At 38.7% G+C, this 12,191-nt stretch overlaps 1 protein-coding gene and 2 pseudogenes across 1 annotated transcript; all 3 read left to right on the top strand.

Annotated features, from left to right (window-relative positions):
- Positions 1-1,093: 1,093 nt before the first annotated feature.
- Positions 1,094-7,819, top strand: LOC132157158 (mitochondrial antiviral-signaling protein-like). The gene is made up of 6 exons (XM_059566364.1): positions 1,094-1,598; positions 3,581-3,646; positions 3,942-4,071; positions 4,186-4,366; positions 4,438-5,111; positions 5,267-7,819. Exons 3-6 carry the CDS (start codon positions 3,949-3,951, stop codon positions 6,035-6,037), a joined length of 1,749 nt encoding a protein of 582 aa, XP_059422347.1. The 5' UTR covers positions 1,094-1,598; positions 3,581-3,646; positions 3,942-3,948; the 3' UTR covers positions 6,038-7,819.
- A 183-nt stretch (positions 7,820-8,002) lies between these two features.
- Positions 8,003-9,613, top strand: LOC132157586 (pantothenate kinase 1-like; annotated as a pseudogene).
- Positions 9,614-10,071: 458 nt separating this feature from the next.
- On the top strand, positions 10,072-11,485 carry LOC132157585 (pantothenate kinase 3-like; annotated as a pseudogene).
- Positions 11,486-12,191: the final 706 nt, after the last annotated feature.

The raw sequence follows: 12,191 nt of genomic DNA, 5'->3' as shown, positions 1-12,191 counted from the left end.
TACTATGTTTGAGATAAACATAAGTCCAGTGATTTATCATGTACAGTATTCTGCTTTCAGCGGCCCATATACACACACAAACACAAGAGATTGGCTGTAGCCTTAGGAGATGCTCATATTATGTATTTTCTATACTATAATAGCCATTAGCCGTGAAGAGAGTGAAATATGCAGTCACTGTGGGAATTGAAGTGGATGGGATAGAGACGACTTAAAAAATCTGAATAAACAGGGCCATCTACTGGCCATTTAGAGAAATATAGACTGGGGTGACTTGGTGAACTGGCCATTGTTACATAAATGAGGGCACTTGCATATTGCCAAGGATCAACAGTTTCCTCAACATAAATAATCAAATATTCTATTATTACTCTGTTATTACTCCGTTGCACCCTCTTTCTCCTTTTAGTAACGCAAATCACTAAATAATTTATTTTTGGGATTAGACGTTACTTTTTGTCATTGCAGCAGATGTGCAAGTAGGCTACAAATGCGCATGTCTGAGAACGCGCATCTGCGCAGTGTACACTACTTGTAACTCCAACTTTACAGAAATTTAACAAAAAAATAAATTCCATAGTTACTGTTGAATTGGACACAAGATTTGTACACATTTAATATTTAATCGAGGTAGCCTATGGCACTTTCAGTATCATAGCCCTCCCTCAGAGTTTATCAGTCGCTTCTTTATCTGTTTTTACAGCTGCCATAGCTTTAACAGCTGTATAATTAAATAGGCAACCATGCATTTCAAAGTCTACCTGATCTAGGATAATTTTAGTTTATTTTCGACATCAGTTTGTCCCCTACGCCCACTACACCTGCCAACAAACTTATACAAATAATAATGGTTATGGTTTTTAAACTTGATTCCAAAATCATTTTTGCAACACGGAACTATGACAATTTAGTGGCGTTATATTGTAATAAGTTGATACACAGTTCCGAGGTCCAATGAAAAAGACAAAGAGCGTGTGATGAAAGGGGAGGGAGGATTGAGCTTTAAACCCTCAACGGAAGAAGTGCATAGAGAAACTTGGCTCAATCTGCGAAGGACCTCACAGACTGACTTTCCTCTAAAGGGTAAGTTCAAATACACTTCATATTTCTAGTGTTAGTTGTTTTGTGCGTAAATTATACTGTACTTGCGTTTCGTGTATTAATGTCTGTCCTGTATAAAGGTCGCGCACCAGTAAAGGGTGACGATTTCACTTACAAACAGACGGACTATCTCATGACAATACGTGTTACATAAAATTGCCATTTTATTTATTTAAGACGTTTGTGACATTTGACGTAGCCTTTTCTAGGCTATGTTTGTGACTCCTGCGAGTGCTAAATCGACTTGAAAAATCATGCTCTAATATCAATTATAAAAGTTCGCTGTAAACTCTTCGTAATCACTTTTGCATGTGATTCAAAGTTTGCTCTTTGTCGTTATTCTTCATTTACGCCAGGCAGATGTATAACATACTTTAAGTATATGCTATCATGACAGGTAGGTGCTTCCTGGTCACCTCGAAGTACTTAACAGAGTTTCCTCAAGATTTTACGGGGAAATGGTGCGGTCGTTTAGAGGACATTCCACTCGAGAGCAGGTTTGCCAGTTTCCTTGAACAGAAGCCAATTAAGCAGTCTGTCATTGTGACCTCAACCTCGTGCTTTAAACCTTATAATAATTTATTAGAAACTGTGAATAGTCGCGGACTTGGCTGACTGCACATTAGCTCTGAGAGAGGACAGCTCCTGCCTACCTCTCTAGTTTAGGCTTATGATCGGGGTTAGGTGCTTCTACACTCTTGATAATCAGCTATCATTTCACACTGATTTTAGGAATAAATTATCGGTAGCGTTAGGTTTTGGGGTAGGGATTGTGTTAAGTCTTTATCAACATTAGATGTTGATCAAGGAACATGTCTTACTGGGCAAAATCACTGCGACCGTCTAGTTTAGTGTGGCTTATGACAGTAAATGAACCCTCACGTCTCTTATCGTTCAAGATGACAGATAATAACTCTGCTCCAGTTAAACTATTTCGTGTTTGACCTCTAAGGGACGTGAACTATGGATTAACCTACAGTTCCTTAGTTTAGAAGAGCAGTACTGTCATTGAATCTGACAACAGATTAGAATTTCTGAGCTGTTTAAGTGAAAACAGACTAAGATTCAGACTAAAAACAGTCTCTGATGATTTTTTTTGGTCCTCCTTTTCGCTATGAGATTGAAGACTAGATGTGCTGTGATTTGTTAATGCTTTAGTTCTGTGGCACAGATGCAGGTGATGTTTGTGTGAGTTACTGCTTTGTCAAGGTAAGTCTCTGGGCTGAATTGTTGAGCTCGTATGGTTGAGCTGGCTTTAGGGGGCATGAAAATTTAGTTTGAAAAAACAAATGAATGTATAAATCTCATAATAGAAAAGGTAGGCCTAAATAGTTGTGTATAAATGCTTAAAATGTAATTTTATGAATTGTGCAGTATAAACATCCATACAAACAAACAAAATAAATAATTGTAATTGTTTATTTAAATGGATGAGTTGGACATGTAGTTAGCATATACATGTCTTCCCATAGAATTTTGTATGAAGAACTAATTCAGAACTTTCTGATTCATATTGTTTTTCTATTATACAGTTTATATAAAGTGGTATTAAACATTAAAAGTAATATTATACTGTATAATTTTTCTTACTTTTCTACTTAGTGAAGTGACGTGACATACAGCCAAGTATGGTGACCCATACTCAGAATTTTTGCTAAGCATTTAACCCATCCAAAGTGCACACACACACAGCAGTGAACACACACAAACCGTGAACACACACCCAGAGCAGTTGGGGGTTTGGTGCCTTGCTCAAGGGCATCTCAGTCGTGGTATTTTAGGGTTAGAAGACATAATCTCTAACCATTAGGCCACGACTTCCCCTATGGACAATAGCAGTAATAAATAATAATAATTAGTAGATGTGTCATGGTAGTTTATGTTTAAAAAAATGTTGTATGTAGTTTATTGAATTTGAATATTTCAAGTGAATAGCCAAACTGAACGGGTCAAATAACAGGAATCCACTGAAAAGCAGGGCTTCTCCATTGGCTTTCATCATTTTTCAGATTTGTACATGATTTCCCTCCTTCTGGGAACAGCAGATATATGTGTAACTAAACATTTTGTGGGAAAGAGGAGCAACGGTTGCAGAACAGCAGTATTTTTTTTTGCTTTGAACTTTGGAGATCATTAATTTTTCAGCCAGCAGGGTAATGTCCAGTTCACATCAGTTTTGTACTCGGTACTGTATATGTCGCACAAGTTGATACAGTTGTCTGTTTCATCTGTTGTTTAAAAGTGTTTTCTAATGAAGGCAAAATGGAAACTTAAGTATTTCCCCAAAATTCTCATGCATACACCAGTTTTCACTTTCAAGGCTTCCCACATCCAGAAATGCTGAAGCAGGAGGGATTATATGAGATGATGCAATCATATTTCTAGCATTGTCAGTAGACTGGACTCTGTTTTAATGATAACCGCCACGTTAAACTTTGAAGATTACATTTGCAACAGTTTTCTCTTATTCTTTTCCCAGGTCTGATTTGGAGTCCAGATTCAGGGACACAAAGAAAAGGCTGTTAAATTTTAGAATTTAAAGCAGGTAGCCATTTTCAATTATGTGTTTTTATTTAGTGCAGGGTTGTTCATTCATGCTCCTGGAGGGCAACTATGCTGCAGAGTTTAGCTTCAACCCTAATTAAACACACCTAAACAAGCTAATCAAGGTCTTACTGGGCGTACCAGAAACTACCATGCAGATCTGTTCAGGCAAGTTGAAGCTACACTTTGCAGCAGTCAGTGGCCCTCCAAACCAAGTTGGACACCCTGATTTAATGTGATTTACTAAAAATAAACCATTAAATAACACAGTTTTTCTGTCATTCTCTCTTTATAAGTGCAAAAATGTCATTTACATGTGAGCAATTTTATAACGAGGCAATACGGCCGAATTTGGCTCGTTTTTCATCAACGGTCAAAGTGAGAGATATCTTACCTCACCTGCCATGCCTCACACTCACTGATAGGGTAAGCAGTACTACATTTAACCAAAAATATCATCACAATTATATCTAGATATGCAAAAGTAAAAGGCTTAGGTAAATTATTTTTTGTTTACTACTTCAATTTGTGTTTTTGCAGGAAGAGGTCAATGCCAAGAGAGAAACTTCTGGAAACTTCACTGCTATGCAAACACTTTTGGACAATCTACGAAGACGCGAGAAATGGCCTGATGAGTTCATCACTGCACTCCAGAACTGTGAACATAGGGAACTGGCTAATGAGATGAGCATTACTTATGACAAGATCAGGAACATAACAAGTAAGAGCTACAGAACAAATTATAAAATGGAGGGACGTTATTTTATGAATGCCTTTTTTCTTTATCTATAGATAATGCTGCTCCTGCTGCTCCTACACCCAGACCACCACCTGCTCCAGCTGCTTCTTCTACTTCATCTAGTTCCACAACAACCACAACCACAGTGACAGTTCATGCAGTCCCAGCAAACTCTCCTCCTCTGCTGATTCCACCCACAGGGGGAGCCCCAGTAAGTTTATCTGCCCCTTCCAACATTGCAGCTCCTGCTCCTGTTAAACCTCCTACTGCAGTTCCAGCACCTTCTCCTGAACCAGTTTCCCAAGCTGAAGTAGCACCTCCAGTTGTAGCTCCTTCCCAAGCACCTTCCCTTCCTGAAGTCTCCATTTCTAAAGTGTCTTTACCTGTTCCAACCCTTACTGGGGAAGCTGAGAACAAAACACCAGCTTTAGATGATTCAGATGGCTTGGCTTTAACAGACCAAACCACCATCTCCTCTGCTGAAGCTCTCCTCTCCACCTCAAGTGCTCAAGCATCCTCCTCAGACACTTCCAATTCTCAAAGCCGAATAACAAAGCTTTACACCACCTCCCAGACTTCTCCGAAGTCAAAAAAGACCCAGGTACCAACTGCAGACATAGATTTTGACATTTCTAAGAGACTCCCTGTCCAAGACATTAATCTACCATTGAGAATGCAAAGGAAATTTCAGGAGCCGGAAGAGATCTCTGACCCAACTGCAAATGAGGTAAAACTCAACCCAAAGCACTTTACTGTTGTTCTTAGGCAAACCTGTGACATAGAAAGTTCATTATTAAAATGGTCAGCTGTCAACTGTATTTCAAGTTATCCCAATGGTTAATCTGTTGTTTTCTGTGGCTTGGTCTTCTGTTTTCTCTGCAGAGGGTTCAGAGGAACAACACTGTTGGGTTGCCGGTTTTAAATAATGCTCCAACAAAATCTACCACAACAGCTCAGGCAACATCTTCTGCACCTGCTGAGGTTACGCACTCTCTCTCTTCCATCGACCAGGAATTTTTCAGCAAGCCTAAAGTCCTTCAGCATCCAGAACCCCAGCAGAACAGAGCAGAGATTCTTCCTGTCTTTCAAGAGGAGCCTTGCTCAGTGGTTACAGATGATTTGCAGTTCAGCCGCGCAGCAGACTCTTCCACAGAACTTGGAGAGTCTACTAGCCTTGCAGACCAGAACTCCGCTCCACTTGCCTCCCTTGATTCTGCTACTCAGTCCTTTCAAGTCCCACCATACAGTGCTGCTCCCTTGACCCTTAACCAGCCTGAGGAGGACAACTATGAATCTTTCAATGGGAGTCATACACTGCTAAATGTAATCCAGTATGCTGAAGAGCCATCTGCTGAAAATATGAATGGTCAGCCACCAAGCATCCTGCAACGTAACACAGTCATTTCTGAGGACCAGCATACCCTGAACTATGTTAGCACAGAAAGTGCAGTTCATCTTTCTGAGCCATCTGGGCATGACAGTAAGAAGTCAACCACCATCAACATTCGAGAGGAAGAATCCAGTGCTGCTAGGCCAGAGCAGAGAGGAGAGGGGCGTCCCGAGTTATTCAGAATAAACAACTTCCACCTTATTGCTGCTGCAGGGATTGGTCTTTCCGCAGCGTTCTTGGCCTGGAAGTTCACCCACAAATGAAAATCTGTTATCATGTACTCACTCGTGTGTTGCATGGAACCCCTATGATTTTTTTTTTTTTTTAATGAAACACAAAGGGACTTGAGTAAAATGTCCAGGCTGCTCTTTTTCAGAAATAACAGTGGATTGTAACTGGTGCTAAAGAAAAAGACAAAACGTACAATAAAAGTAGTCACCTGTAATGTTTGTGCTATATACCAAGTCTTCTATAACCATTGGATAGCTTGCTATGAGGAACTGAGATTTGAGTTGTCCAACATGATCTTTTTCACCAAACTCTTTAGTGATTTTATCCTCGTGTATTATTTCATGTGTGTACATATATGCCTATATGTAATCATGGTTTGCTATGTGCCTTACATAGATATGCCTTGTACTCCAGGGCCGATAATGAATTTCACTGCCATTGCATCTGTGAAATCAGTTTCACTGATAAATTGGTTTCCATCGAGATTTAAAATAATTTCACAAGTTCACATTTACTTATAGTTAAATAAAGGTTTTGCGTATTTGGCGTGCTGTCCAGGGAGACTCCTGAGCCCGTGGCACCCTCCAGTCCGGGGAGAGGGGTCTGACCTCGGAGGCCGGCCCAGCCCAAAGTGCTCCCCTGAGTGCTTCTACCTGAGCTGGGGTAGAAACTTGGCTGAAGGTGCGAGATTGGGGTGGCGGAGGGATTCTGGAAGTCGAGAGATAACGAGGGAAGGACTTACTTGATTACTTATAGGCGTTTTTCTCTTGAGCTGATTGGTAATCTGTGTAAACACTATTGATGAACTTGCTGTGTTCATTATCCGGGCATGCTCCTTCCGAAATATGTTTGAGAAACTTCAATTGGAGGACCCAGTTTGACAGGTATTACATTGTACAACAATTTGATGAATTATTGTAAGGCCGCAAGAATACATCCTGTGTGTGACAGACCATTATTATAAAGAGCTGTTGCATAACCTATCGGACATTTGTGAAGAACTCATTTGGAACATATTACATGGACTGGACAATTGCTCTAACCCTCTCCTTAAGGAACTCTTTCTCCATCACTGTCCCATATTTTCTGTGCATTGGACCCCTATAAGAGTTTCAATGTGTGCACACACACAGAACACTGTCCACTTTTGAAAAAATTAAAATGTATTCTCCTAATGCCTGCTATACCTGTAGTAGAATAACTGTTAAAATAGATTAAACTAAATGCAAACCAAGTGTACCACGATTATATTGTTTATATTGCTGATATGTAAGTGTTTTGTCTGCACAAGTCTCCAAGTCCAGTGCACAACAGTAATGCATTGATATGTAGTTGAAAAAGATTGTACACTGTATTCTAGGTATATTTTTAAGTTCACACATTCTTTGAGATTCAAACTCGTGTTCTTTGGGGTTGCTCTATCGTTTGAACTGCAGAAAAAATTATTATTATTAGCATCAAGTTATCTAGGGTAAACTGCTACATGACCAACATTAGAAATGACTCAGAATGAATTACGTGTAGGCCTACACTTGAAATGTAATTAATTTGACATTTGTAATCAGAAACTGCACTTTATCCAAACTTTTTGATGTGAAATTATTTAACCTGATTGTAAATGCACTGTATGTGTTAATATTACTCCTGGTCTTATATTTTATCTGATTATTATAGGTTTGAGAGAAGTTACTGTATTCCAGGGGGAATATTTGTGCTAAACTGTTTTGCTTTTGTGTACTGTTCAACTTGATCATGCACAGTCAATAATGATTTCCAAAAATGTTTCTGAAATAAAATGTCCTACCTTGAGTCTCTGGTCAGTCAAAAGGCGGTAAAGATTGTGAACAAATGATGCTTGTAGTGTTGTTATGTGAAGCGCGCCATCTACTGTTGAAGAAGACAACGTGATCGCCAATAATGGAACGTATGAATCGAACTGAGAACCTGATTGGCTCGTTGCGATTTCAGTTCACAGGAGAAGAGCATTCATTGGAAATTCGAGTAACTGTGATTGTGTTGTAAACACAGCGACGTAAACATTTTCAACGGAGAGTCAGAGACGTGAATTGCAATATGAAATACAGACAATGCATTTATATATATTACTAGTGATTTTTCTGCTTAACAATCGATGTAGAGTTTTTTTGTAAAAGACATAATGGAACTGAACGGCTTCCACTGTGACGGCGAGGAATGTGTGGAGGAGCAAGAGGAAGAACCGACAGCGCTCAGGTTACCTCGATCAAAGACGGAAACGTCATGTAGCAAAATTGCTACACCGGGTGCAGACAGCGCAGCGCTGCTCTCCACTCCGAGAGCAGCGGATGTCAAAATCGACGCCGGTGATGCTCAGGCTCGATTCGCTGAAAAAGAACAGGCCGCGTAGGTGAACCATCTTGTTATGGCGCTAGGTAACTTTAACAGGATTAACGGAGCTGATGCCACAGTAAAATCTCAGTGATAAAATTATATATTTATATATAGTTAAACCAATTGCCATACGTTTTATAGCCATTTTTCGCGCTCGGCATCATATTGCTGATGAATATGCAAAACAATATACACTATACACTTAAATGTTTAGACGATAGATAATATTTAGCATTAAACGTAAAACAAGTCATACATTTACTTATGGTATAGCATGAATACTATAGTCTAATTCACAGCTGATGAATTTAACAAGCGTTTAAGATTTTCTCCAGTAATCTTATATATCAAAAGGCGCCCTAACACTGTACAATGGTACAGAGTTATCATTTTTATAACAAAAATGTAATATTTAAGTGTGTGACACGTTTTTTTTCTATTTTGTCGTGTTGACTTATTCTTCAAACGCAACCATTCAGTCATGCTACTCAAGTTATTGTGCAAGGAACAAACATTTATTTTTGATTAATGAGAAATGTTTTTTTGTTTTTTTTGTTTGTTCGAAATTACGTTACTTAAAACACTGTTGTGTATTTGAATTCATAACTCTGTTACCTTTTATTTTTTAATCCATTATACATTTTATTTAATGTTTAATGTTAGAAAATTGCAGTCACAAAAATGGATTTTAAGCTATTTAGAAATTATCCCAAATTGTACTATTTAGAAATGTCCCATTTTACTCACAGGGCTGAAAATGTGCCAGCCTCAATGAAAATTACAGAAAATAAAACAGCTCATATATAGTTAACGGTTAACTTTTTCCTAAAAAAGTGAAATGCACTTAGAAAATGCACAAGATATTGAAGTCACTTCACTATTATTGGTCCCCAGCTTTTTTCCCCATGGTTTGGCATGGACATTGGTGACACATTGGTGAAGCTGGTCTACTTTGAGCCCAAAGACATTACAGCAGAAGAAGAACAGGGGGAGGTGGATAGTCTGAAAAGCATTCGCCGGTAACTCACCTCACACTCTGCCTACGGCAAAACAGGTATACGAGATGTTCACCTGGAGCTCTCTGACCTCACACTTTGGGGCCGCAAGAGCAACCTGCACTTCATCCGCTTTCACACACACGAGCTGCCAGCCTTCCTGCAGACCACCCTCAGGCCACTGGAGGTGGTGCATTTAAATATGAAGATGACTTCCGTAAGGTGTGTCCAAGATGTAGATGAGTTTGTTTCTTCATCGGAACAGATTTGGAAAAATTTAGCATTACATCACTTGCTCACCAATGGATCCACTGCAGTGAATGGGTGCCATGGAATGAGATCCCAGACAGCTGATATAAGCATCCTCAAGTAATCGACACAAATTTAGCCCATGAATTAACATATTGCTAAGTGGAAATGTATCATTAAGATGTTTTACACAACCAAAATAAAATACTATACCATAATCCAGAATTGTGTTGTTTTTATCAGTTGTTTGGACTCTTATTCTTAAAGCCCCCAGGATCCAATTGTGAGCAAGTGATGAAATTGTACATTTCTCTTGTACCTGTATATTCTGTACCTGTTTAAGAAACTCATCTACATCTTGAATGGTCTGAAGGGGATTTTTGGTAAACTTTTTTATTTTAACTAATTTGTTCTCTGTGCTGCTTTTTCTCTCTTAGATGACCAATCTGCAGCTGTTGAAGCTTGATGACTGCCTGATAAAGGGGGTTCTGTACATTGACTCGGTGGTCTCAAGTGGTCCACCTGAATGTTATTATTTTGAGCATCCAAGAGACCCTGATTGTTGCGAGCAGAAGGCATACAACCTGGAGAATAACACTGGCATACTGGCTGTGTACTCCAAAGACAACTACAAGCGTGTTACTGGAACCAGGTTGGTTATAACTTAATAATATTGCAACAGTTTAACAAAATAAATGGCCATTTTACTGTGAAGCTATAATAATATTTTCTGTCTCCCCTTTAGTCTTGGTGGTGGTACATTCCTTGGGCTTTGTTGCCTGTTGACTGGATGCTCCACCTTTGAGGAGGCATTGGCAATGGCCACAGAAGGGGAAAGTACATGTGTTGATAAACTAGTCAGGGACATCTATGGTGGTGACTATGAACGATTTGCCTTGCCAGGGCTGTTGCCTCCAGGTACAGGCATATTCTCTAGTGTTTGAAAATGTGGGGTCTTTTTGAATGTTTTCAATGTTCTTAAATCAATCCAAATGAACTCAGGATTCTTTGATGACCAGAATAGAAAACTTTTGTATCATCATGAATGTTTTCTCAGACACTTTTGATTAATTTAATGCATCCTTGATGATGAAATGTTTATTTATTTTTTTATACTTCTAACCCCAAAGTATATGTAAACATTTAATTGTTATTTCTTATATGACACTGTTATCATATTAAAATGTGTCTGTAATAGACGTAATAGATGACAGTGATGATAGACATGAATCAGTTTAGTTAATATAATGTGTGGGTATTTTCTTTTGTAGCTTTTGGAGCATGATGTGCAAGGAGAAGAGAGACTCTGTCTCCAAGGAGGATCTGGCTAGAGCCGCACGTGTCACTATCACCAACAACATTGGCTCAATCACACGCATGTGTGCACTTAACGAGGTACACGTGCACATCCACACTTTCAGTCACCAGTATGTTGTCCTTGCCCTCGTCTGTCAGCCTCTTTACGGTGCTGCCTTGTGAAATCTGGATCAAGCAGCATTGTACAGGGCTATGAGAGACCAGGCGCCAATCAGCTCCTTGGAAACTCCTCTTACAAGAATGACATTTTCAGAATCAGTGCTCATTATGAGTTTCTCCCATTTAGAACATTGAAAGAGTGGTATTTCTTGGGAACTTTCTGCGAGAGAACACATTATACATGGAGCTGCTCGCTTATGCTTTGGACTACTGGAGCAAAGGACCAACTCAAAGCCCTGTTCCTCCGACACGAGGTGTGTGTGTGAGTCCTTGTAATTCCTCCAAAGCTAAACAATATGTAAACAAATCACTTGAAGTCATTTTATTTGTGTTTTTCAGGGTTATTTTGGTGTGGTTGGTGCACTTTTGGAGTTACCAAACCCGTCCTGATCTGCTACTCCATTTAAGTTCACAGCTTTTACCAGAAGAAATAAATATTTATGCAAACAGACCAAAATTGCCTTCAAATATCAGACCATGCCATCAACTATGCAGACCTAGCTCTTACATCTTATTAATACCAAAACTATTACTATATTAACATCTCTAAATAATATGCTATACAGTCAGGTTAATCAGAATTAACCACATGTCTAATAGTGGAGAATTACTGCAAACATCAGAAATGTTTAGAGCCTTTAACTTTCGGTTTAAAAACAAGCACTTGATATGAGAATAAGTAATTAAGATCTGATACTTTACATAGCTTAAATCACAACCACGTGATTAAACATCATTTAAAATGTGTCAGCTGTCATCTTATACTGTATATATTTATGTATATATGTATATTAACTGATATTGCATCAAGCAGAAGAACAGTGACTTGAATCTTGTATTGTTTATGGTTGCAACCATAATCATTATTGTACACTGCACTATTTTTGGGGCACAATCATAATTTACTCAAAAAGCAAGCTGACCAGTCAAGCGTTTTGCTATCTTGTATATGTATCTGATGCAACATAAATGCAAAATTACTAAATATAATTTTTGTTGTAGATGTCGCAGTGAGTTCAGAATCAGAATTTCATGAATGTTATGTAGCTCATATTAGAGAAAAAGTATTGTTTTGACAATTTTTGCATAACTGTGA

The sequence above is a fragment of the Carassius carassius genome, chromosome 14 (assembly GCF_963082965.1).
Source record: "Carassius carassius chromosome 14, fCarCar2.1, whole genome shotgun sequence".
Lineage (NCBI taxonomy): Eukaryota > Metazoa > Chordata > Actinopteri > Cypriniformes > Cyprinidae > Carassius > Carassius carassius.
The sequence above is the reverse complement of the archived record's forward strand: the minus strand, read 5'-3'. Positions and strand labels throughout refer to the sequence as shown.